The sequence below is a fragment of the Phalacrocorax aristotelis genome, chromosome 2, assembly GCF_949628215.1.
Source record: "Phalacrocorax aristotelis chromosome 2, bGulAri2.1, whole genome shotgun sequence".
In the NCBI taxonomy this organism is placed as follows: Eukaryota; Metazoa; Chordata; class Aves; order Suliformes; family Phalacrocoracidae; genus Phalacrocorax; species Phalacrocorax aristotelis.
In genome coordinates this window covers 162616022-162644013 of record NC_134277.1, presented here as the reverse complement: position 1 = coordinate 162644013, position 27992 = coordinate 162616022, and the positions used below count along the sequence as shown (strand labels likewise).

At 42.0% G+C, this 27992-nt stretch overlaps 1 protein-coding gene across 3 annotated transcripts in view; it reads left to right on the top strand.

Annotated features, from left to right (window-relative positions):
* COL22A1 (collagen type XXII alpha 1 chain) overlaps positions 1–27992 on the top strand; it is a 262270-nt gene that overhangs the window by 35313 nt on the left and 198965 nt on the right. For 2 of the 3 annotated variants that reach the window (XM_075085889.1, XM_075085890.1), the window contains exons 2-3: positions 10268–10426; positions 15183–15749. In XM_075085889.1, coding sequence (XP_074941990.1) covers positions 10336–10426; positions 15183–15749 — 658 coding nt within the window. In that variant the 5' untranslated portion in view covers positions 10268–10335. The remainder of the gene's footprint in view (positions 1–10267; positions 10427–15182; positions 15750–27992) is intronic. The other variant, XM_075085891.1, reaches the window with a different exon arrangement.

Below are 27992 nucleotides of genomic sequence, written 5' to 3'. Positions count from 1 at the left end.
TCCTTCCTAGAGTTAATTATGAAAATTTGAGATATGAAAAAACAAAATGTTCGGAAGACCCGAGTTTGATGTTATTCCATATTTCATCCATGTGTTTCCTTATACTCCCTTATTTCTTTCATGGCCCTCTCCCTTTCTGCTTTCTCTTTCCTGCAACAGAGTGACCGCTGCTCTTTCTGATGTTGGGGGGAAGAACTAAAAGGAAGGAAGCAGAGTGGCGGGGTTGGCATGGGGTCGTAGTTGAGATGGTTCAAAGCCCTTCCAGCCAATGTCAGGTTTATTGACCTGACACTGTCCCAGCCCTTGCCTTAAGCACAGACACGTAGACCCAACTGTTGTGCAGGGGTAGCAGGCAGTGACATTTCTTATCATGCTACAGGCCTCCTGGGTCTATCAGTTGCCTGGTGTGAGCGCTGCGTATGGGCTGTAGAGCACAACTTTTGGGTTCTTATCCTTTCTATGCAAGTGACAGTGGTGGTGAGAGCCCTTCCTGGTAGAATATAGGGGTTGTTTGCGTGCCTTCTCTGGCTACAGTTTTTTCCTGTTTAATTGACAGCTTTCAGACCCTTGTTTGCTGTATTTCTTTTAAGTGTCTTCAGCAGCTTCCTGCTTTCTGTCTTACAGCCCTGAAAGCAGCAATGCCAGGAAAAATGACAAGGCAGGACTTTGCTGCAGGTCTCCCACTGCCAGGATCATGGCAGGATCACAGAAGGGTTCACAGGCAGTGGTTTCCTGTGTGCTGTGTTCAGAATCTGAGAGGAGTAAAGTGTGTTTTACCTCAATTTTGGGCTTAGGATCTCTGTGACACTGAACAAACTCCGCTTCTGCTTGACTCCTATGTGTTCCCCTTACCTGCTAGCGCCGTGTTGGTGGTGGCCACAGTGCTGGGTAGAGATGGCGCAGACATAAAGGATATGCTGTCAACTTGTCTTCACTCAAAGCTGATGCTGTATTAAGGCTGTGCTTCTTATTTCCCTTATTTATTTCCCTTATTTTAAAGCAATCTGTGTTGATGGTGAAGACATCCACAATCCAGACCTCTACGGTCAAGAAGATGAGTCCTCCTCTCTCCTCCTAGCCCCAGCTGCTTTCATGGGGGAGAGAAGCATTTGAGGTTAGAGCCAAAAAAGACTTGAGGCACTAGCTTCCAAGTTTTTCAGTCTCAAATCTTCCATATGCAATTATGAGAAATAAAAGCAGCAATCCTATCTGGGTTCCAGCCCCACTTTGGGCTTCAGGTCAGTTCCCAAAATGCTTTGCAGCCTTGATGCAATGTCAACTAACTGTGAATTGCTTTCTACCCTGCTGCAACAAGGAGGCGAAGAATTACCTTTTTCTAGAATACCTGGTGGGAAAGGGTTGCTTGCAAACTGCCTATATCTGCTTAGCTGTCTTTTTTCTTTCTTGTGTTTTTAAAAAAATTTGTCAATGCTTCTCAGTAGATGAGCATGGAGATATTGAGTGTGGGTGGATTTCAGGCCGTGGATACTGCACAGGGGACAAAGCCTCCTGCAAGTGCTGGGTAAAGAGGGGAAGCTTCAGAAAGGGCTAAGGCTCAGGATGTAACCCTGCTGTCTGCACCTTCCCAAGTAACAAGAGATATCTCCTGTTTTCATGGCCTTCCTTCACAAATATTTCGCTTCTGCTGGTGTGTTGGTGCCCACAGTAGAGTTCTGGGTTTCATTACAAAGGCCAAGACCATGGAAATTAGACCATGGAAAGGCTTTGCAACACTAAGTCTCTTAATCAAATGTAGTTGTTTCTGAACAAAACTTCATGACATTAGATGGCCATCAACTTGCTGGAACATGAGGGGGAGAAATTCACCCACATAGTGCAAGTAGGAGGCATTGATGTTCCTGTATTTGGGAAATTTTCTGTCATCTGGACAGTTGAGCAGAAGTGTTGGGGAAGTGGTGGGTGAGTGCACGGTACATTTCAAATTAGGATAGCCCTGTTAATAACCCTGAGAGTGACAGACAACTGGTATGAGACAGTTTTTGGGACTTGTAGGGATTCTGGTAATCCTCATCCAGGCCGTTATCATAAGGCGTAGAGCAAGGAATCCAAAGCAGTTCTTCCTTGTATTGGCCCCAGTAGGAGCTCTGGTAAATGCATTCACCAGGCACCTCTTTGTTAGAAAGTATGTTGCCTATTTTCCAAACAGATTTAGGCTGTTACCCCATCCTGATTCCTCACTCCAGCTCTGCTAGCTGACTATATAAAGCCATGACATATGGGTCTTTTTACTGACATAATCCTCTACTGTACTAAAAAAGAAAATATTAAGTTTCATTCCAAGAGCTGGAAGAACTTCCATGAGGATATAAAAAGCAGGAAATAGGCCCTGTAAGAGTAGAGCACTCTCATATTAGTTAGCCTTGAGGGGCTCAATGTTAAAGGCTTCTTCCTAATAGTTAATGTGGGCTGGAACAGCTCTGTCTCTGCTGGAGAGGAAATGGGATTTGTGGGACTTTCCCGGTACATGTTATGGGGAAAGGACTGGTGTTCTGCGACCCTGTAATAAATCAACATGCTCCGCACATACAGCAGTAGGGACAGTCTGAGCATGTAGTAGTGGGGACAAATCTCAGGATCTTTCCACTCCACAGCAAACTATTTCTACAGTATGAACTGTTTGCTTCCTCTGCAGACATAATTTTGTCTTTGTCGTGCTTACATCACTCCTCATTAATCTGGACATCCTGCAGCCGGCAGTGGCTGTTAATATAAATGTATGAATTGTGCTCCTTTTCCCATGAAGGCCTGTGAATAATGTTATCTATTACCCTAAATAGCCAGTGTGCCTTGTATTGCATGCAGATGTGGACTTTTCAGTTCTAGGACATACGTATGGTGCAAACCCTGCTTCGGTGACAGCATGTTTCAGAGTTGTGTTAAGATTAAAACAAGTAGGCAAGGGAGTATGGACAAAGTTTTCTAATTTAGCCAGGGTGCGATAGAGTCATTACTGAGATGGGTGAGCTGTGCAGCTGCTATTGAGTCATGTAGTTTGGAGTGTGTGTTTCCCCCCCTAGTAAGTCCATCACCATTCATAAATTATTATGTATCTAATCATTTCACTGTATTAATATCCTCAGGTTTCAAATACATTTGCACCCCAATGGATGAGCCACTGCAGAGGCATAATATGTGCGAATGTGCTGGGTAAATGACTTGCAGTCTACATGACTAAATTTATATATTTGGGGTTATTTTGGGGGTAGGAAAGGGTAGCTCCCAACTAAGATTATGACAAGTTAACTGACCTCTGAGTCTCCTGTTCTCTTCCTAATTCCCTGGTCCATGCTGAAGAGGTTCAGGCTAGTGCTTTCCAAAGGAAAGTAGGTAGAAATTAAGGGGAAAAAACGATTTAAATGAAATGCAGCACTGAGAAGCTACTTTACTATAAAGAAAAATGCATCCAAAAGTATCAAACTGATGTTTCAGTTTTAGATTCAAGCTGTTCTTCCTGGTTTTGCCAGCTAGTAAATAAACCTGGGGAAAGAAGGTCTCAGTACCGGCACTACAGGGGCTGGTGCCTGGTTCTTGGGCAAACCCTGCTTTGCAGGCATTGTTTTCCCAAATGAGATAGGCAAAGCTTCCCCCATCAGCTCTCCTAATCCTTTGGACCCAACATACACTCTAAAACACTTTCTGTGAGTCTTTTCCTTGACAATTATTTCAGTCAGGTTAACTAAGATGCTTGTGGAATAGTGCTTCATACAGAGCCAGCATTTGAGATGTAGAATTCCTTTTGAAATTCAAGCTCCTTATTAGCTGAAGTGACACAGGGTTGCCACTTGGCTGGTCAATAAACACATGTGTTCATATGGTACAGTATGGATTTTCCTTACAGACTGGTTGACGATGCCAAAGCCAAAGAACTGCTGGGTGTAACTTTCTCAAACATTGCTTCAGAATGTGCTTTTTCTGCATTAGCAAGGGATATAGGCTGTTTCTAGCTCCTCAGAAGTTATGGTGGGAGACCAAGAGACAGTTGCATTCTGTGTCATGCTCTTAAGACTTGCTTTAGCCATTTGGCCAGATCTAAAAGGTTTGGAGCATCACTTTGCAGCATCTGTTCTCCTGGGCACAGCAGCAGTGGGGGCATTGCAGAACAGCGTGCACCTATGTCTTATCCCATCAGGGAGCTGGGGTGTAGACACAGCACGCAACCGGTCCCACCATGCAAGTGCGGCCTACTTATAGGAGAGGTAACAAAATTAATTTGGCAATAGTGGTGTGGATTTGGTAGTGCCCTAACCACAGACTGTAGAGTTTGGGAGAGTCTATCATAGAGACTTTTTATTGCAGGTTAGTTTTGGGTTTTCTTAGCCAATCTAAGCTTGACATGCAAGAGTACAATTTAAATCTGGAGTTACTTCCTCTGAACGAATCACTGAGAAGTTATACTTGGGGATATTGCATCAAGGTTTTAGCCTGCAGACACAGCGTGGCTGCAGCAGGCAAAAATACATTGCACAGCCCTCATCTAGCACTTAGGGTATTTTAGAATTGCAGTGATTTGGCAGGCAACCAGTAAGAGCTGGTTTTAAAGCGTCTGTGGTGGATGCATTTACAAAGGGGTCAATTTGAGGGATGCGTGATCCAAGCATAGGTCAAGGAGTCAGGAGTGCCTGAATTCTAATTCTGACCTTCTCTCAGGTTTCCCTGTGCGTGAACATGCAACACCACAGAGGTTGAAAGAAGGTTTCTAAGGCTGCAAAGTGGAGCATGCAGAAATTAGGAAATGGCCATGCTGAGTTAATCCAGTCCCCCTTGGGGTATGTTTTACGGCCTTCTAAGACTCTTGGTTACGCTCCTCTGTATTATATTTTCTCCCATTAGATTCTTGTCTCATTCTGTCTCCTGGACAGGTATCTGTCACTTAGGAAACAGCTATTTATTATTTTTCCCCTCCTAATTGTTCTCTATGGACTTCATTTCTTGCATGATCAAACTTATTTCCAATTGCAGCAATATTAATCATTCATGGGCTCTGGTAGTTCCAGCACCAAGTACTTCAGGTCAGTAATAGAGTTCAGCTAAGGCAAACAAATTGATGGGTTTGAATTGTCTGCTGGTCTTTCCCACCACCCTATTTCATCTCCTATAAAGCTGACAGATGACTCTGGCTAGCATTCACGTTAACCATCTCTCTGCGTCTGATCTTTTTTTTTAGGGATTGGGGTAAAAGTTGCTCTTGAGATGTGATATTGCAAAAGAAGAGAAGAAATGTCTCAGTCCCTGCAGCCTTGCCGGCACTTAGAGCAGATGTTAGAGAGCTGTTCACCAGCAGGGTGCATGAACGCCCTCATCCAACAAACTGCGGACCTGCTGCCAGTCTCCGCCTTGATTTTAGCAGACTTTGGATCAGTTGTGGTTGAACAAAGTACCTCGGGAACAGCTCTGGTGTTAGCAGAGAATATTCTGCTCGATTATTCACATGGGTTTTGAAATAATGCCCATTGAAATCAATGGTCCTTTTTTCATTAACTACACTTGGCTTTGGATCAGGCCTGGCAAGATGCATATCTTCCAGAAATGCCATTGGATGATTTCTTTAAAAAGCATTGAACAAAGATATACGACTGCGTGGGCTGATCGGGGGAAAGAAAGTCCCATCTCTCTTTTATATGGTTGGTTTCCTGCTCATATGAGCAATAATTTAGATAATTGAATTGCTTAGTTCAGTAGTTGGAAGAGGCAAGATCAACAAGCTGGCTCTAGGACATCAGATGTATTAGTGTTCTGGGTTTTTTTGTTTGTTTGGTTTTTTTATGTGTGAAAAGCTGTATAATTGGACACTGTCTTTTTCACCCCAGGCTAACCTCTTCTTCAGAAGAGCATACCAAAGACATTTAAAATCACATTATGAATGCCAGCATAGTTAGAACATTTATATGATGCACGGTGATGCTCGGTGGCAGCAGACAAATGGATGAAATTAGGCACAATAATAGTATCAGCCCCTCTTGAATTTAACAGTAAGATGAACAGTATAATTTAGTAAAACGTAAGTAAAAGCTCAGATATGTTAATGAGCAGGCTAAAGTCCATAACTGGACATGCTTTTTACATTCAGCTGTGAATCACTGATCTTTATACTGTCCCTGTAGGGTCTTTGAACTTTTACTCGCATGAGGTAGAAGCAGTTTTATTAAATCACACTTCTGAAATGCTCATCTTAGTATTGACTCCAGTTTTGTTTTGTTTTGTTTTATTAATGTTTGTGACTGAATCACTCCTCTGAAGGATGAAAGAGATCACAGAAAGTGTTCTGGTTTTTTTCCATCTCCATCTCACGTTGTTTTTGCTGTTGGTGACTTCTCTCAAACCAGGACAGAAGAGCAGTCTCTGGAGAGGCTGAGATAGGGAATATCCAGTGCTTGTGCTGAAATTGCTTGTCCTAGAAATCCAGTAGTTTTTTTCTCTGTAACATTCTTTGTATCTGCCCCTGTATTTTCTTAAGATGCCACTTCTAAGCAAACAGTTCTGCTTCTATTCTTTCATACAAGTTTTTCCTCCTTGTCCTGTGAATTAAAATGATGCAACAGCATTATCTGAGAAGGAAGCTTAGAACAAAGTCACTATATGTCCCTTCAGGATCAGGCTCTGGCAGGACAAAGACAGAGAGCGCAGGGTAGAAAACACCATCATCTCATTTGTAGTGGACAGGAGTTTCATTTTCTAAATAAACTGATGTCAGGATATTCTTTGACTTTGGTTCAATCAGAAATAAACCCCATTACAAAATGCAGCCCAGCTGCGTGGTTCTGTTCTGGATATGTATGTGGTTCTTAGGAAAGCAGAGCCCTAGCTCTGTTCTCAGCCTCAAGGGATAAAGCTCGAGAAGACAAAGCAGCATCCCATAAAATGCAGGAGTGCAAGGGAAGCCCAACAGTGAGCAAAATATTAAAATATGTTTGAGATAAGAAGACCCAGTTCTCCTTCAGCTCTTTTCTTTTTTAATGCTGCTTTTTATGAGCGTACATTTCCCAAAGAATGTTTACTTATTGTTCAAAAGTAGAGAGGCCTTAAGATGGATGCTGACTAACCTAAAACTCTATACCTCCTCTCCTGAAAAAGCCATACTGAAGCTGAAGGTTATATAGAGCTTGTGTCTATCTTCTGCATATTGTTTGTTCAGCTGTGAGGCGGTATGAATAGCTTAGTACTATGCCTGTATTTTAAGTGTAGAGAGCTCACTTTAACATTTACCAACATGCTTTTCAGCCTGGATGCCATTCCCACATCATGTTTGAATGTAGCTAGAATTACTCACCTCTTTTCTTCGCCATTAAACTATTAAAAACAGAGCCTCAGACACAGAGTCCACAGTTTGGTAATAAACTCAGACATGATAGGGTTTGTCAGTTCTTTTTACAATATCACTTAATACAGCTAAATGTGTCACAAGGGAATCTCAAAGTGATGTCTGTGAGATAAAAAGTAAAAAGGAGGTACTTTTAAAGTATGTACACTGACTTGGGCCGCTTTGAGCAAAATTATTCCCACATGATAGGCTGAACTAAAAATAATAGTAATACAAAAATCCATGTTGGCCATTTGGAAATAGGGTAAACTGAAGAGAATTTCCTATTCTTGGATCACTCAGAAGCCTAAACTGTCCCACTTTTGGCTCCTTTTCAACCCTTTCTCCTGGAAGGGGAAATAAATGTTGATCAGCTGCTGTAATTTCAGACTGGGCTCAGTCTCACAGTGACAGACTGAGGTGGGAAAGAAACCAGTGTGGAAAACCCATCACTAAAAATTCTTTATCTCCAACCTTTCTTCTAATACCACCGGAGGCTTCCTTGCCATGACATGAGTCCTGTTGTTGTGAATGGAGCAATTTTCTCTCACTGATATATCCATATATAAAGTAGCTGCAAGTTAAGAGACTTGGTTCAATTCTTCGTGCTATAAAAATGGATAAAATGTTGTATTTTGGCCTGAATGTAAGAATAATATTGAACCACAAATGTTTATTTAAGCCACCACAGGTTATGATTATCGATTTTAAGCAGATGTTCTGATTTGATCTGGGTTTTTTTTCCCAATATTTTTAGGCTAAATTACTGTTCTGAGACACCTTTCAGCATTCATAATACAGCAATGAGCTCTTGAATTGTTTCGGCAAAGAGTGGAGAGGAATGACACCTTGGAGATGCAGCTCTCAGACCTGGTCATGTAGGTAGTCCTTCTGTGGGGGCAGAATTCACGAGTGCACCCAGTGAGCCACGTCCACCAAGCTCCCCGCCGCGCCTGCTGCCTGTCGAGCCAGTGTCAGCCCGTCCTGCTGCCGTTCTGCTGACTGACACCAGCTGGTGCTCTGATCCTTTTATCCTGGCCTCATGTGGGTTAGCAGCTGGCAAAGACTGTTTTTAATAATGTATTTATAAAACTTTGCAGCCGTGCAAGTCCAGACGCAGGGAAAGGACATTTTGAGCTCTCACCACTGGAACTGCAGAACATTGCATGGCAGATCTGGTTTCCCACTAACCTGTTCTCCCATAACCAGTGCCAGAAAACAATGTTTCCTAAAAAATACACAGAAGGAAAAACCTTGGGCTGAAGGTATTTTAAGTAATGCTTGTCTTGATCCCTCTGCAGGCAGCTGCCTGACTGGTATTTCAGTAATGTACTTATTTAAAAAGAAATTCTAACTTCTGTAGGGCATGGTGATATTTTCATGCCCTTTTTACCCAGCAACCTTTTGCAGCTTGCTCAAACCTGAACACCTCACTGTCTCGCAGGGACACCGTACGGCTGAGGTGTAAAATACAACACCTGCCTGTGCCCTTTGGATTTAGGGATGGTGCCTGAATAAGCATGCTTTTTCTTTTTTCTTTCTTTTCCTTTTTTTTTTTTTTTGTTTAATTCTTTCTTGCAGTTCTGTTCCACTACTGGCAGATACTTCCAAATTTTATTTGCAGGGTGCAGGGTTTATTAGATGTATTGCTTTTCTCCTTGTCTGCATATGGTATGGACTTTTGAAAATATAGGAGCCTGTATTTTGTCCTGGGAATAAGGATTTACAGCTACGTCTCAACAACTACATAAGATTTTCCTCTTTTTTATTTCCTAAACCATCACAACATGCACTTTATTTCTGAGACACATGGTAGAGATAGGCCCAACATTTGCCTGATCAAAACTGGTTTTGAACAAATGCTGACGCCGCCATTCTTTTTGTCCGTGATTCCCACAGAACCCTATTGCTTTGAAAAGAAATATCTTAGAATACATAACCGACTCTGCAGCAATGACCTACAACATACAGTCTCCCCTTCATGCCTCTTTTACGCAGCTATCAACAGCAAGAAGCTGATGTGCATGTTAAAAAACAGAGGAAACAGAAATTCCCTAAGAAAATGAACAAAGAAATCTGTGCTTTAAAGAGGAAAAGATTGATTCAGGAGCTAGGAGAAAGTTTTCCAAAATGATTCCTTAAGCAGTGAGGAGCTACAGCACGGAAACTCTTTTCCCCTGCGTGTGTCCATGGGATATAGAACTGTAATGATTTTATGACCTGTCTAATAAAAAATAATAAAACTACAGCAATAAGTAAATAATAAAATTTTCTGTAAAAAACATAGCTGAACTTTTAACAGCCCAGCCACTTTGCCTGGCTTGTTGCAATAGCGGCTGACTTCAGCGGCTTCAGTCAAGGTAAACTCAAACCAAAGACCTTGAACTGAAGATCATCCACCTGAGCTTTTGCACTCCTTTAAACTAAACAGTTGAAAGATATGTTTAGATGCTGATGAATTTACTCCTCTAGAGAAGGACCTTTAGCAACAAATACGTGTGTGAAAACAGCCATGTATTTTTAGAGTTCGTCATTTCTGAGGTTCAGGAGCTGACAGCAGCAATGGGTGAAGTGGCAACGGGTTGTGTGTGATTTGCAGTGGTTTGTATCTCAGCTCTGCCTTGTGGATCTCCTAATGATGAATGTGTGGGAGGGCCAGGTCAGGAATGGTTTCCACTCCAGTGCGTTGATTGTGTAGTTGGCAGTGGGCTCAATTAAAGTAAATAATCTGGTAATCTCTCTCCTTTTTCCGTTCAGACTGCTGCACACTGAATAGAGCCAGTGAAAGGCTATAGCTTTTCAAAACTCCTGCCTCTTTGTCTGAGCAGTTTTTGTCTAGTCAACTAAAATGACAGGCAGAAGAGACAACTCCCCAGAACGTTGCTCCCATCACTTGCATCATTACTTCTGTTTGCGTTTCTATGAGATAACACTTGCTCTTTATTTTAGGCTACAGATTGGATTTCTAGCAAGCTTCCCATCACAACGAAAAGACAAGCTGATGTGAAAGAGGAGATATGTCCATTATGGGAAGACGCCGTGTGCCCCATCTCCTGGTTCTTCTCACATTCATGTTCAGCGGGGAAAGAATTGAGGCACAAAGAGCAGGTACGTGCCATTCGGCTTATTGCCTCGTGATAAGTAGCTGCTGGGCCTTTGACGTGGCTGAGAAGCTATTGTTGCTAGGAGGAAAACAATATAAAACCCAAGCAAGACATTTACTGCTGAAAAGACATAAAACAGACCTTAGGGATAGAGATAGCTCAGCGATCAAGGTTATGATTTACCTAGTGTCTCTGGTTCTGCAGCTACCCACAGCAAGGGGAGAAGCCTGCAGTTTACTCTGGATGTGCTTCATCTACCCTGCACTGGCGTGGAGATCACTTCTTCCATTGTCTTCAGTGGGTTTCAGATTAGATCTAGTGTGTCTTCTGGCTGGCTGGGACTTCCCTAGTGAGCTCAGCAGGGCCAGGACACTGTGCCCTCCCTTGGTTCATACTGTCTAGTTGCTAACACAGTCCCCGGCACGGCTTTAGGCCTGTGATGATGAGCACTCTCTCCCAAATGCCACTGAGTGCATTAGGGGATGGTGCAGCTGAGGGACTGTGCCTTTAGGCAGACTTGACACGGACGCATTGTTTTTTTGGGGGGAGTAGAAAGAGTTGAGTTATCTGGCTGTGAATGATGCTATATCTCAGAGACAGAAAACAGTTGTAGAATCACACAGTTTATTGGTAAAAAAAAGCCCAAAGGTACTTTGAGATGGAGGCTTTCTGTCTCTTTTTCTAGGAAAGATGCTATTGTGTAGCCTTAGGTAATTTATAAGAAAGAAAAGTATTTTTTAGACCTTGTCTCAGTCTAAGGAATAGCTGCTTTACAGTTTTGTTACATGATCTATATAAGGCTTTTTGTGTTTAACAACAATAAGCACTTAGTAATGAAACAAAGCAAAATCTCATCTTTTTTTTCTGTCTGTGGATCAATCACAGGAAGGATATGGTGGTTCCATTTATATGTTCATTCTGTAATTACTTTAATTCATTTTGGGATTATGGCTTATTTGTGAACTATTTTTAATGGCAATATTGCAAAACGGTTGACTCAGTGTCTGAGTGGATGAATACAACTCCTGGAATTATGCTTCCAGAGAGTATTCCTGTAATTACAAAACTGAAAGTTCACTTTCTATGAATTATCTCCTATATTCCCTTAACATGAACTGTTCCTGCCAGTAAACAATATTATTATAGAATTCTTGGAAAACAATCAATTTTGTCCAGCAGTGGACATTACTGTGTTAAAAATGCAGATTAATATTTGCTAAAAGCTTTTCTGCAACATTTCGTCTCACTGCCATCAGGTCTGTAAGCAAAGAATCACTGACTATAAGAAAATGATCCTGAAGGACCATCTATTTCTTCCCTTCATACTGTCTGAATAGGCATCACTTTTTAAACCTTAATCCCCTCTTATTTTAAGACTCATTGCTCTTGAATGCCAACAGGATTCATTCTGTCTGTTCTGTTTGGTTTTTAATTGCAGTCATCTCATCTGCTGAGAGTCGTTAAAATAAGCAACAGGAAGGTCTTGTACCTTGTGGGTTTTATACTCTGGTTAGTCTCACTTATTTAATATTCTTTCAAACAGAATAGATTAATATAATAATGAATTGATGGGGCAGAGTGGAGATTTCTTGCTTACCCTTTACTGGTATATATTATATCCTTTATATTGAAAAACCAAGCAGAACTACACTTGGCAGTCTAGCCAATATACATAGATGTAACGTAACTTATATCTGATAATATAAAATGACATATTCAGTCATCTCCACACTCTGATTACCTTTGAGGCAGTTACTGTGTGTTTCCAGCCAGACCTTTCTTACTCTGTGGTTAGAGACAAGCGTTGCCTCACTCACAAAATGCCGTCACAGAACATGATCCGATGTGGTCAGGTTGTTTCCAACGTTATCACATATGGATGGGTTGTTCCCAATGTGATCCCATGTCCATGGGTTGTTCCCTAGACACTGAAGGAACAGCAGCGCCTGGGTCAGGTCTCTGGGATGTACCCTGCTATGGGAATTAACACAGCAACTGATGATGCTCATTTTTCATCATCATTCTCAACACACCAGCTGCATATCCAACCACTCTCATGGCAATCATCCAATACCATGAGCATGGCCCTACAGTGGTATAATGCCCATCTATAATGATTTTACTGTTATCTGAAGGCAAGTCCTCCTCAAGTGGATGAGCCACCCACAAGCTTCTTCCCAGTGCAGTGGGCTGTTCTGGGATTCCTGTCCTCTTCAGGGCAGGTGCACAACCCCAGGATGATCATAAATTAGCTCTGGTGTTTGAATAAGACTTTTTGACTTTCCTGTGCATTCAAGTGCTGGAACCCACTGAGGAAATATGGCAACAGCATCATTCCTTCTACCTTTGGGTAGCATGATTCATATTTCTGTTCACTCAGGTGGCTGTCAATCAAGTGCTTGACTGGATGATCTGTGTATGATACCTCCATACTCTTTGGTCTGTTCTGGGGAAAACGCCCTAGTCCTCAGCCTACATCCACATTGGGTGTATTTACATCAGTGCTTTAGCTCTGATCAGGAGTGCAGCAAGGACAGACAGCTTCCTAAGGGATGGGGAGCCAGGAGCTGGGGGTCTCCCTGGCCTGGCAGGACAGGGTCTCACCAGCTACAGACTCTCCTACCACCCCCATCCTGGGAGCAGGGAAGGCTGGGGGATGGCAGCCAGGCTCAACAGGTAACCCAAATTCCCAGACAAGTTCATACTGATGAAGCAGGTCCAAGATCAAGCCAAGAACATGAGTCAGGAAGTCAAGGTCTGGATCAGGTCTAAAGACAGCATCCAGGGCCAGCCATTCTCCAGGCAAGTCCACAGAGGTCAGGCAGGTCTGAGGTCTTAGTCACTGATGGACATTTAGTTGCTTGGGACCTGGCTGGAACTGATCTGATGTAAAAACGTGCAAACCGTACAGTGGGAATGTCACTCTTTAATGTATGGAGAGCTAAACTGTCCTCGGTGGGCATACCCTGGAGTTACGTATCTCACAAATACGCTCAAATTTTCTGACCAAGGCAGGTAACTTGGTTAGTCCAGGTCAGAGCCCAGAGGAGGTTACTAACACAGTCATAGTGGGAACAGATGGGACTAGGCTCTTTTCAATAGTGCCCAACGCCAGGCCACGGGGCAATGGGCTCAAGTTGGAACATCGGAGGTTCCACCTAAACATGAGAAAGAACTCCTTTCCTGTGCGGGTGCCAGAGCAGTGGCACAGGCTGCCCAGGGAGGCTGTGGAGTGCCCTTCCGTGGAGACATTCACACCCCGTCTGGACGCGGTCCTGAGCCCCCTGCTCTGGGTGTGCCTGCTCAAGCAGGGGGGTTGGACAAGATGACCTGCGGAGTTCCCTTCAAACCCCCACCTTTCTGTGATTCTGTGATTCTGTGAATCAGGGTCCTGCAGTGAAACAGGAGTCAACAGAACAGATCCGCTCTTAGTGGATGTGGGCAGATGTGGGCTAACAGCTCAGATTCTGGTAAAGCAGCAGAATTTAAAGGCAATTGGCAACAGTTTAGAGGACAGATATAACATCTCAGTTCGGTGGGACATAGAAGAGCACCGTCACTCTGGGAGAAATAAAGTAACACAGGCACTGGTATGGACCAGCTCTCTGTATTGTATCAGGTTATATGTGCTTTGTTCTCCACATGATTGGTCAAATTAGCTTTTTACCACTGGTTCAAATAAGTGGTTATATTTTGTGAGATGATGTGAGACAAGAACTACAGGAGAAACAATGTTTAATGGTTGTGACCATAGATAAATTGACTTTGTAGAGCAGCTTTCAATCTTGAAACTCATAATTTCTTTGGGACTATGGACAATAAGAGTCAATTAAATAAACACATGTCTGTATTTATATACATTTTGTCCAGTTCAGGCATTATGATGATAAATCTTTGGCATCTGTGGGACATTTATGAATATACTGCCTCTTGGCTTACATATATTCAGAAAGAGCTAGAAAACATCTCCTGAGAGATCTACTTTCTTGGCAAGTGGCTGACAAATATATGACCAGTCTGACTTCACTGGGCCAGCAAGCTGCAATTCAAATACATTTGCCTTTTAGATTACACAGGCCTCAAATTACAAATATCATGGCTGGAGCCAAAAGGGTGGTTGTAGGGATAAGTGAACTTTTCCCTTACAGAGCAACTGCCTTTTGTTGTCAAGGAAGCCATGCCAGTATTCAGTGAGTCATCCTTCAGTCAACAGTCAACGGTAGAGAGCCTCAAAATCAAAGTAATCTTGTTACAAACTTGCTTCACCAGGATATCATGCTGAGCAAAAGAACTGCTTCTAGCTAAGCATAAATAAATCATAATGTTAATGCAATAAGGAACATGAAAGCTTCGCTACTCATGGTCTGGATTGGCACAGGCAAGGTCAGGACAGATCTCTTGATCTGCCAAGGTCATTTTAGAGCATTGCCTGAGCAAAGGCACTGCAGTGAAGTCTGAGAAAAATAGCTTTATATGCATGCAGATGGTGTGGGTGAAAGACTGAGCAGAGGCAGTTAGTAGTGAAGGAAAAGGTTTGCCTTTTCAAGGGAAGTGTGTTCTGATCTACTCTAGATGTCCTGAAGTAGATGAGGTGAATCACAAGTAAGAAAGGCTGAGAATCTGCACTTTCTCTGCAGGATAGAGAGGAGGTTTGCTGCCTCCTCCAAACGGCTCACTAGAGAGCTAAGCCTAGGGATATTTAGTATGTCTGATACTCGTATTTCAGCTTCCCTTAGTGATATTTTCTGCCACCCTTGTAGGTTGCAAGAATGTTCACTATGACCTTGTCTTCATCTTGGATGCCTCCTCCAGCGTTGGAAAAGAAGATTTTGAGAAAGTTCGGCAGTGGGTGTCTAATCTGGTGGAAACTTTTGAGATTGGCCCAGACAAAACTCGTGTAGGTGTGGTGCGATACAGTGATCGTCCAACCACAGAGTTTGACCTGGGAAAGTACAAAACCCGTGAGGAAATCAAAGAGGCTGCACGAAAAATTAAGTATTATGGAGGTAATACGAACACTGGAGATGCTCTCAGGTACATCAACACCTACAGTTTTTCCAAAGAAGCTGGTGGGAGACTTAGTGATCGGACTGTTAAAAAAGTGGCTATCCTTCTGACTGATGGAAGGAGCCAGGATTATGTGTTGGATCCAGCCACTGCAGCCCATCAGGCTGGGATTAGGATCTTTGTTGTGGGTGTTGGCGAAGCCTTAAAAGAGGAACTAGATGAGATTGCTTCAGAACCCAAGTCTGCTCACGTGTTTCATGTCTCTGATTACAACGCCATCGATAAAATTCGGGGGAAGCTGAGAAGACGTCTCTGTGAAAGTAAGTAGAGCTCCAAGTTCTTCTACACAATTAGAATTATGATAGGTTCAGTTAGCGTATAGGTATGAAAAGCTGTGATTGTTTTCTTTCGTGCTTATAATTCTATGCTGATAATTCTTTATTTTACTGTCTTCCACTCTGTTCCACTCTGTAAGAAGCCATTTTACTACCTGGAGTGTGATGAAGTGATCACTTCTGGATTCTCCTGCCCAAGTCAGCATTAGCTATAGGTCAGCTTCTAGTGGTCAACTCGAGACCGAAAAGTGAACTCCATTTTGGGTCTGAGATAGTTCAGTTATTTTATAATAGTTTGGACTACTGGATATGAAGGATGACATCTTATTTATACCCAGATTTAGTTTATTTCCCCTTATTTTCTGGCATTACAGTGTGTAAAGGGTTCTATGCATGCAGCAAAAGGATTCATGTGCTTGTCTGCCTTGCAGCATCCCAATTCCACTGACAACTGGTGTTCACTAGCCTCTGTCTATCAACCACATAAACCTTGGTGATATTTTGAATGACTTTTAATGGAGAACAGTGTGTGAAAGTCACACCGAATAAATGAACTTAGAATTTCCAGCACCCTGGTGAAGCGGACTGTGATGGCATTATGGCTGGTATCTCCCAGCTCTGTAAAGGGAACAGCAATCACATGTCCCTTTCTCCTTCCACAATTCATAAATCACTCTCTAGTTCTTGGTGACTACATAGAAGTTACCTTGTTTTGCTGCTTTTTGCAGTGTGTGTTGTGACTGCTGTGAGTTCTTTGGGTCAAAATCATGAGACACTGCTCTGCTTCGTAGGTCTGAACTTGAAAGACAAGAGATGACTCCCTGTGTGATGCTGTAAGACATTGCAGTGTTACAATGACCAAGTCTGCAGGCCAGGAACTTGTGTTACTGTCAGATTAGATTAGAATAGAATAGAATAGAATAGAATAGAATAGAATAGAATAGAATAGAATAGAAATTTCAGTTGGAAAGGACCTACAACCATCATCTAGTCCAACTGCCTGACCACTTCAGGGCTGACTGAAAGTTAAAGCATGTTATTAAGGGTATTTTCCAAATGCCTCTGAAACACTGGAGGGTTGGGGCATTGACCACCTCTCTAGAAAGCCTGTTCCAGTGGCTGACCACTTTCTCTGTAAAGAAATGCTTCCTAATGTCCAGTCTAAACCTCCCTTGGCACAGCTTTGAACCATTCCCATGCATCTTGTCACTGGGTACCAAGGAGAAGAGATCAGATGACAATAAATTGCCTGAAAAACACCAGGCCTTGTAGGTGGTGGTGTGAGGCTCATTTATGGCTCTTTGTGACCTCCATTTGCAAGAAAGAAGTGCTAATGTAATGTTCTGGGTTTGTGTATGTTTCTAGAGAGACTAGCACAAGCAGGCTTAAACCAGTTGACATAACCCAACAATATCTAGGTGTGACTGCTTTTTTTTTCAGCCTGAATAAAAGTGAGTATGGATAGTGTAATCCCAATACAAGTGAAAGTCGTGGTGGATGTTAATTGTAAACTATGCAGACTGAAGGAGCTGGGTCTTTTTGCCCCAAAATCTTATGTAATCATACACACCACTCAGGTAGAATGAAGGGTAAATCCTTCTAGTGGGCACACTCAACCAACTCAAACAACTTCTTACTGCAGCTGCTGAACTCCCAAATATGATTTTCCTTTGAAATTCTATTATGTTCCTTTTCTAAAGCAAGTGTTTTCAGAACTTTGTACCTGGGTCTGTGATTGTCACCTTCTCAAAAAATCATTTACCTGTCACAGTATAATGGGATTTGTCTGTGCCTGTCTGAGCCCATACTATGTCCACACGTGTGTGCATGCCACTCCTCATTAAATCACAAAGGATTACGGGGAGCATCCGTCATCCTGAGCACGATAGCGGTCACTCTCCAAGCTGTTTGCTCCCACCTGCACTAGTGGGTTCGGTAGGAAGAAATAAAGAAATAAAAAGAGAAAGAAAGAAATAAAATGAATAAGTGAAAGGGAAGGGTTTAGTTTTGTTAGATACAGGGAACTTTTAAGGGTAAACGGGCTGCTAAAAGAATTGGTTTCTGTGTTAGAACACAGGGAATCACACTACCATCAATGAACATTAATAAGGAAGGGAGCAGGGAGGAGGGAGTTAGCTGAACAAACATCAAGTAGATAATGTGCACATATTGGGGACAACTCAGGCAGAATAATGAGATGTAAGGAAGTTAACAGTGACAAGGGGAATTGAGTATCCAGGTACACAGGACACAGTGAGTGCAGGTGGATTTGGAGAAGTGGATGCAGGATAGAAAGACAGGGTATCAAGTAAGGCAACAGATGCAGGTGCAGTGGGCTGATTTCCACAGCAGCAGCAGTTATAGAAGGTAGGCCTGCCATAGGTCTTCCTGGGAGGTGTTCTTTAGGTCCAAGGACTCCGCTGAGATGCTGTAACATCCCTAGATCCTTCACTCTAGCCCTGGTGAGGGACACCTTCTTAGTGCCCGGACTCAGTCCCTCTTGCTGCAGCTGGAGCCTGTTCCTGTCCTGTTTTCACTGGATATCTAAAAGAGCAGTCTTTTCCTTTGTACATCAGTCTTTTCTGCTTGGAAGGATGTTACATATCTTCCCTAAGTCTTTTCTTTTTTGATTTAAAGCAGGAAAACTGCTCTTTGGCAGTCTTGTCATACTAATAGAATTTATTGGTTTGCATGCAAAAGGTTTTTAATGGGCATGATATTTAGAAATTCTTGCTGTCACTGAAGTTGACTGTTAAAATACAGGATAAGACATTGAGAGAACCATCAGCAAAAGTATTAATGAAGAGATCAGGTAACTCTTTAGTTATCTGAATACGTGGTGATGGAACTGTTTTGGGATGTGGGAAAAGGTGGCAGGGAACAGGACCAAGTGTTTTCTGATGCGTGTGCCACTTAAATTTCATGTTAACACAGTGGGAACGGGAAAGGCATTAGCTGTAAGGGCTATGCCTTACACATATTTAGAAGGTAAAACTTTTAATAGTTGTTGTAGTTTACTTTCTGTAATTTTAATATGACAGCATTAGATAGAACAGGAGCATGCAAACCACTGAGTGGGTGGAGGATGTGATGAGGGCACATGCCAAATTGCTGTTTAGTTCGTGCTCATTCTAAGGCAAGAGCATGTATTGCCACAGCCAAGGTAGTGTTTTAACAGACATAATTCTTTGTGAGCTCTTGGGAGACACATGAGACTCGTCAAAGAGCGGAAATGGTAGAAAGTATTTTTGTTGTACTGACCAATGATGAGTCTTCCAGTCCTTGTACTGCTGTACTACCAAAACGTGAATAGTTGTGCAGTGTTGCAAATACTGAATTTCATGCCAACAGCTGTTCAGAATCACTTGTGTCTGGTCTCACTAGCCTGTCCTAGACTCAGTCATTCCATCTTGCTATATTTGACTGAGTTTATTGCTAAGAACATGTCATTAAGGGCATTAATAGCATTTAACTCTCATTTGATCTTGTGGAAGTAAGCATAGCAGAATCAAAAAATAACCTGTCTGCTCAGTGGGACATTGTGTCAGTGTGAGATATTTTTGCCAAACATCTCCATTACATTCTGGTCTATAGTTAGCAGACAAAAATGGGTGATGCTTTCACAGGAAAGCAGGAGAGATGCATTCTGCTAAAAATTCCAGAGATGCTACATGCTTCCTAAATAGGTTTTCTGCTTTTATGTTGTAGAGATAACAACAGTCAGCTATGGAATATTTAAAAATACACTAGCATCTGCTTCTGGTAGGTGAATAGTAAGTTTATGCTCATCAAAGAGAGCCAATTTCTTCAAATTCAACCCAGATTTAATTTAAAGCTGGATTTGATAAGTTAGTGCATATACAAAGTTGTCAGCCTGGCTTGGATCTGGTAGGGCTGGGTTTTAACACTATCATCTGGCATTTAAACCTCAATGGGGGAGGGTATTGCAATGGTGATCTAAAACACCTGTACCTGCTCAGAGGTAATTGTTTCTTAAAAGCACTGATTTCAGTGCTTTAGATGCTGTAATATTGAGTTTATTCTGTTATCATTAAACCAAGAAGGTGATAAGATACAGTTTGCAAAGCTGAGCAAAAACATTCTCCAAAATCATTCTCACTCTTTACTGGCTCCATAAAGCAGAAGCCTGTCACTTGGCACCCTTGGAGTGCAAGGCATGTATATGCGATTACTAAGCCTCTGCTCTACTGCAAAAGCCACGTTTCACAGCTTGAAAATAAATTTGGCTTTAGAGGTAGAGTCTTTGCTAAGATTCGGGGTTTTATAATACAGCTAGTAATAGGAGAAACACAAGCAGATGTTCTCTCAGGAAGAACTACAGGAGTATTGTGCTCATCATTGGTCTATGTCCAGTAGTGACTTTCGTGTAGAATGTAGCTCTTTACATAACCAGTTTTCAGTTGTCCGTGAGCCTGATGAGATCCCTGCCACGATGAGTTCCTCTGCAGATATATGGAAGACCCAAGGACTGTGTCATATGAATCTGAAATGCTTTGCAAACGCAAGGAGATGAAGCTGAAATGTTTCAATGACTGGTTGGTACCAATGGTTTGTCATTGATTTCGGTTGATATAGTGAGGCCTGTGATAAAATATCAAAAGCAGTCACATGTTCAGATGATTCATAACATTTATTTTTCTATTTGTACATGTCTTTGTTGACTTTGGGTTGTGTTTACAGTGCATAAAATGTCAGTCGTATGGTTCCACTGTTCTGTTTGTGATGCAAAAGGGCTTCCAGCCTTCAAGGCAACACCTTGAACACCATTCAAAATAATAGGCTAAAGCCTTCAGAAATGTCTTTTTTTGAAGTTGCCTTTGCTCAGGTTCATGGTATGTTCACAGAAGAACATCAGGCTGTTTCTCGTTGGCCTTCAATGTTAAAAATATCTCATGCACAGAGACTGTGACTAAGGGTAGGCGTCTGAATTGCCATACCTTGACTGACAGTTTCTAAGAGACTTATCAATATAGTCAAACCTCACATGAGTACTGAAATATCAGAATACATCAGCACCTAACAGAATTTGCCTGTTGACCCCCATTTTATATTCTCTGCGGAGCTCTGAGATTTCACTGCAAAAACATTGATTTCTAGATAGCTTTGCATTAGACATCATGGAATAGGAAGGGAGGTGGAACACAACAAGCTGGGAGGAGTGGGAATCCTAAAGTATTTTAATGAACTCAGTTGTGGTAGTAGTCTTATTTCTTTTAGTTTTAATTTAGTTTTAGTTTGTTGGGCAGAATTTTTGGACCTGGGAATTTGTAGACTGGTTTTACTTTCATACTTGGAGTATGACTTTATTTGGGTTCTTCAAAAGTTCAGTTTAGCAGTAGTTCCAAGTCTTGCTTGGTCTTACTACAAGAGCTCTTCTTCATTGTTGTGATGACCTGTAGAGACCTCTTGGAAATGTGAATGTAGCTTCTTGTCATCTGGCAGAACTTCGTACATCCCACAAGTGCACCTATACATTTACTTGGAAGAATCTGTGGCACCCACCTCCATGTTGAATGCAGAGAAGGTTGAGGTGTTTTGGAGCAATAATTGATGTCTAACAGACTGGTTAAAGTCTGACTAGCACAGGGTGTCCCATGAAGATAATTTAACTCTAGTGCTTCTGGATCATGTATACATCACACCTGCCACAGGCAGCATTTTTAGTGGCATATTCCATTTGGCTGCTTAAGAGTATGTCCAGGCTAAGTGCAGCTACTAACATTTTGATTCTGACTTGAAAAATCTAGTCACTTCCAGATGGTTTGGGAAGTCTGTTAAAAGCTCAGTAGACAACTGCTGCTTTTTTAAAAGCTGTAGCTAGGCAGTGACCCAGCTGATATCACCTCTGATATCTCCTGTTGCTTCTTGATGCTCTTCTCCTCCAGCTGCAGTGGTGGCTTTTTCAAACTCTAACGTCTCCAACTTCTAGCAATCTCTCATGTCACAGATGACAGGATCACACATCCTTTCATCACCACATTTGCTGGCTAACTGCAGTTTCCTGCAAAGAGATAAAAGGCCTGTGACAGAATTTCCAACTGATTTATCTTTTGTCTGAGAGAGAAGAAGAAAATTCACTTTTCATGGATGATACGCTGGGAGGAGATAAAATATTTGATGGGCTTAGTGGTGATGACATTATGCAACTTTCTTCTGCTGTTGGGTGGGTTGAAGGACAGCCTGGTATCTTGGATTAGGGCTCCGGGAAGCACAGCAGAGATATTCTTTTTTCTCTTACAGCACCTGAAACCTCAGATCTGATTTTCCACTTTGTCCAGTCACCACCAGCTTAGAGCAAGATGGCTCCAGAGCTGGTGTCTGACAGACAGAAGTCTTTGAGCTCAGGGAGTTTGCAGTGGCGGCTGGTTGGTCTTCAGTTCCTCCACAGATGATGTAGAAGTGACTGTTTTCCCAGATCATGACTACAGTCCTGCCACTGTGTAAACTCCATATCATTTAAATAACTTCCTATTTTGCTTGGGACTCTGAAATGAGTAGGTTTATTCTGAGATTAGCAACCATGCTGTTTTATGACCAGTTAAAGCCAGCTCCACTGCTAAAAAAGAAAGTCTTATTCTTCCTGACTTCCTTCTCCCATCTGCCAGCACAGGCATTTATGTGGCCCCACCATGAACTACAGCAGAGAGCCAATGAATGTTCTTGTTTTCTTTCCCAGATTAGTTTTTGCTCAGATTTAGTTCACCAAGCAGCCGCATGGATATTTGCTGTCCCAGGGAGGAACTGGCACAAGGTGAGAACAAATAACTAGGAGTGGGAGGAAGGCCTGACTGCTTCCTTTGGTACAGTAGTGCTAGTCCATATCAGCTTGATGAACATTAGCTAAGAATTTCAGAAGGCTGAGGAAAATCCTCCATGTGCTCCCACTGTAAATGTGAGCCTGTGCTCTGCTATCCTCTGGTTTAAGTGTGCACAAAGTAGATTGCTAGGCAGGTTCTTCCCATTTAAACTTCACTTCTAGGCTTCAGCACAGCTTGCTTGCCTTGAATAAACTGCATGTTTAACAAAAATATCCCACTGCAGATGGATATCTTCATGATACTGTTCCATTTTCCTTAAATAGGCTTTTCAGTTTGCATAATTATTGCTGCTTTACTAATGACTTAGCTTCTGGTTGTTCAGGAATGTCGCTGTAATGAGAGAGCTCTCCCTCCTCCGACGTACACTGTGGCTGGCTGGGAGCATCCTGCTGGGACTCGATGGTAGGCGGGATGAGCAAGCTGACCACCACCTTCACTTGGATACAGACTGTCTGCCAGTGCCTCCAGGCAGCACTTTGATATTTCTGTGATCCTGCACCTGAGTAGCTTCTCTGCCCCAAAGCCAATGTTAGCTCTGTTACAGTTTTGGAAAGTGATTTATTGATTTATTTTTCTTCTCTTGTATGTTGGAAAAAGCAATGTCTTAGGCATTGCCTTCAGGTGATGAGGAAATTCAGCCTTGCAGCAGTTGTGGCCCAATTTCTCCTTTTTGCTGAGGGAGCAAGGTATGAATCCAACAGTCATTGAAACAGCAGAGTTTTAGAAATAAGTCTGTGGCAGAAAATGGTGTTAGTTCTACTACTCTTTGATACATCTGAGAAAAGGAGTCTGTTCCAAACGTGCACCTTTGTGCTGACTTCTGGGAACCTTAATAAGGGACTCTGAAGGTAGACGTATAATGAGATCAATTAAACCTTTTGCACTTGCCTTTCTTATCTCTTGTTTCTTTCTTTAACAATTACATACAAAGAGTAGCATCATAAAATACGGACAATCACTTTATGTAAAGCAATGAATCTGGACCGCCAACAACCTCTTGTCCGAAATCACAGAATCTAGCTGAATGATAACATCTCCCATGGCTTGCAGTAGTTTTTCTTGCATTTCAGACAAGAAATCTTTGTGAACTATGTTTGATATACAGTAAAACTAATGTAAAGGCAGAGAGAAGATTAGACTCATGACAAATAAAAGTAAATCCCAGACATTAGAAAGAAACATTGAGACAATCAGGAAAAGTATGGGTCTCAGTGGCAGGAGAAATTGCATCTTATGAAAAAGTAATGTGCCATTTAGAGAACAAAAAGAGGAAAAATACGGTGATGATGTGAGCCATTTCTAAATAGTGTAGGAATGAAAGAGAAATACAGAAATAGGAACAGGCAAAAAGTTGGAACATATTGTCGTGTGCTGAAAGTTATTAGTAGCTTGTTTTTAACAGTGCCTGCAGCCCTCATTGATTTCCAGGAACTGTGGGTGCTCAGCACTTTCAAAATGAGGCTGTGGAGCCCAATACTTTCCAGCTGCAGTCAGAAGGAGGCTTCTGTCTGCTCCAGTGGACTCCAAATGATGGGGTGAAAGAGAGGACTCATCTTTGGAGCAGTGCTGTCCGTCTTGGTGTTTGCTTTGCGCTGGACTGATAAAGAATGGCCAGTAGAAAGAATAACCTCTGAAGCTGGGCAGGTGCTCAGCAGGAGACTAGGGCAAGGCACACAAAAACCTCTGAGGTTTCAGGTTTAGTTACTGGCTTTTCTGTCCGAGAAAAACAGAGGTGAGGAGAAAACCCTTGCCATGTGTCCTTCACTAGGCTAAAATGTTTTGAACCTGAGCAGCTCTTGTGTGCAGTCAGTGCTTTATTTCTCCTTCATTAAGAGCCCCTAAACTGAGCTCAAACTGAAAGGACACCACTTAATGTTCTAGGCCTGCCTTAGGGATTTTGTTTGTGGGGGTTTTTTGTTTGGGTTTTTTTATGCTTTATGTGGCTATTCTCATAAAAATCTAATGGTATCTTTCAGCACAGGCTATAAATGCAACTAGACCATCACCTGCCCTGGTTAGTTGCACCTGTGAATTAAAGATTTCCTCTTTTCTCCCTTGATTCAGGGGTGTACTTCTATTTAGGATATGGAAAGCCAAGTCTGGAAAGGTCCTATGGAAATTTAGTCCCAGTTCTGCCGATGGAGCTGGTAGAATTTACTGCAAACGATAGAGAAGTATGAATGTTTGTCAGAGCATGCAAAACCCCGTGCAATGCACTAAAGGTCCCATCGCAGCATATTACACTTCTCCTGAAATCTGTTTCCTGAACCCCGTGACTTCTTATGGAATTAATGTTTCTGTAAACCCCCTATGGCAACAGTGAGCTTGTTCTGTCAGGGCTGGGTTTTTGTTCGTTTGTTTGTTTGTTTTCTTCTGGCTCCATATATTCAAGCCTCAAAGTCTTGTGATGAATAACTGCAATTAGAGCTGCCGATCCTAATATTCCAGGTAATGAGGGAGCTTGGAGGTACCACGGGGGGTGCGGGGTGTTGGTAGAGGGACCTGTTGCTGGTCACAGGCTGCCTGTGGCACCTGGGCAAAAGTTTAGCACAAAAACTCTGGCCTGGGTAAAAGGCTCTTTCCTCATCACATAGCTTCACTGGAACATTTGTGGCCTTTTGCAGTATTGAATCAAGGTCTTTGCATCACCTGAAAGTTAAACTGATTTCGGAAATGATTTCACAGGCAGAAGTGAGCTGTAAGAACACAACTGTGCTCAGACCTAGATAAGCTGTCACATTAACACATGAAACAAAATGAGAAGGACCACCTATTTTTAAGATCTGTAATGAAACCGTTGCTTCCAGTTCCGTGTCTTGCTGAGCTTTTTTAGAGGCCCGTGTTGTCTATCCCTGTGCTCAGGACCAAAGCAAAGCTTGTTGTTTAAATTTCTAAGGGCTTATTTTGAAGCTGTAGGTAGATCTCTGATACATGTAAACCCTGAGTAGACTCTGTGTAAGAGATCTTCATGTTATTACTGGAGCTCAAACTCAAATGACATAACCGTTTCCCTTTTCATCCTTTGCTAATATAAACTGGTGCATCCTTTTTTCTGTGGAAGTTTGTAAAGGTTATCAGCCCTTCTGCCACTGAATTTCAGCTTCTCATTTTGTTTTCAAATGAACTGAGCCAATGTGCAAAATTGAATTGTAATGTGCTGGTCTGCTGAGAATATTTCTTCCCCAGTGGTAAAGCTGCAGCATGGTTTAGCTGGTGGGCTTTTTTTGCTAGCAAATTGTAGGGTTAGTGTTTCAATCCCATCAAGTTCCCTATAAGTTATACCCAAATACCAAATTCATTTTCAAATGAGTAATCCTGATTATAACATGAAACAAAAGCAATGGGATCATTATGAACACCTAGGAGAACTGCATTTTTGATAAAGTACTAATTAGGTTCTTTAAAATGCAAATAAGAGATTGAACAAGCTCTGCTGTGTTAATGTAGTTACAAATGATGGAGAATAGTTGAGAGTTCTGCATAAAATGCCTTTCGGCATGCTCTCCATTTTGGGAACTGTCAGTACTACTGCTAATGCTGACCAGAAGTAGGGAGTACGCTTAGGTATTTAGGTTATTTTTTATTTATTTTATTTAGGATACTTGGGTAATAGGAATATACTATTGGATACTGTAGTTTTTGTTGCTTGCTGTCCTAAACTGTTGAACAGCGACCTTGTTTGATGTCAGGTTTCAAAACTCCATTCATTTCCTTATAACTTAATAGTCAACATTTAGTGTCAGTTTGGCTATAACTTGATCTGTACTCTAGGAAATTAAGAAATGTATATATAAAATACATATATATGTGTGTATGTGTGGGTGTGTATATCAGACAGATACTTATTTATATATTTATAAACTCTGGAAAATAAAACTGTGTCCTTTCAGCCTGAAGCATCAGTCTTTTTTTTTTTACAGTGAAGTAGACAAAAAGCCATAACATGTTAAAGCCCTAGTGAAGATGAAATACAGGACATTTTTAATGCAGTGTAACTACACACGATCAACCCAATCCACCACCTCTGGGTTAGACTTCGTTTAGCTACAGTGCAGTAGAAATAACTGTGCTTTGTTCCCCCAGGGTTTTATAGCAAGATGGATAGCATATATTAGTTACCTACTATAAAAACCTCTCAGTTTTGGCAGTGAAGACATAAGATCTCTGTGAGAGGCTGCAATGCTAATATGACACAAGTAGGATGGTGCAGCAGAATTTTAGTCGCTAGTGCTACTGCTTTCTGGCAAATGACTCTAATAGCTTGAGGGTGTTCTGAGTTTAAAACAGATGTTGGATCAGAACTGAGATCTATAAACTGAATTAAACAATATTATTATCTTTATATTCAAGTATCTTCAGTGGGATTCATATCACCTAACTGCAGTCGTGTGGAAGTTATTTGTCTAGACTTTTTTGATAGTCAGTGGAAAGGAATAGACACCTCCAGAGAATGATTCATCCTTTTTGAAGAAGGCTGTCCAAGACAGGTGGCATGATTCAACCTCTGAGTGCCTATCCCTTTTCATTAACTTTTGAGAGAGCTGAGATAACTTCCTCACATCAGATTCCTCACTTTGACAGCCAAAAGCAAAAGAGTTGAATCTTTCCCCACCTCCTGGGAATACAATAATACTTGGTTCCTTACGCCAGTAAGTCAGTCTGTTGGGATTCACATTACTGATTCATATACACGGCAGCGTGGCTGCGAGCTCAGACCCGCGCGTTGCATTTCTCATCTAGCTACCCGACTCTGCGGTATTTGTGCAGTCGCAGGAGACAGTGCCAGTTTAGAGAACTACTGTCAAGTATTGCCATATGTTTTGGGTCAAGCATTGTACTGCTAAATTGTACTTCATCCCTAAGGGACTACTCCTGTGAGAAGAATGGGTTCCTCTGCCTTATCTTGGGCTTCTTCCTAAACGTTGTGATAAATTGGCCCTTGAAGTAAAGTGCATTGTGATACTACCTGCTGCAGTCTGTTGACTCATTATAGCAAGGAGATAATGCTTTAAAAAGCAACTAATGGCTGAAATGCAATTAAGAGCAACAGAGGAGGAGACAGCTTTTTTAATTAATGTTGTTGAAAGACACCTTTGCTGCAAACAGCCTTTTTTTACTGTTAATTGAAGCATGAAGGTTGCATCCTGAGGCAGGCCTGCAAATCCACTCTTGCTTAATGATCTTTCTGGTTTGCACTGTAACAAAGTCAGACCCCAAAACAAACTGTATCGTACTGGAATCAAAATGGGAAGGGTGCCAGCTCAGACCAGCTTGCATGTTAATCAAGTCCGTGTTACTGGCTCATACCGATTGTCCTCCCATACAGCCAAGCTACAAATTCACTCGTAGGACCCCGTGAAAAAACCCAGTGGAAGAACTGCTGGTGCTT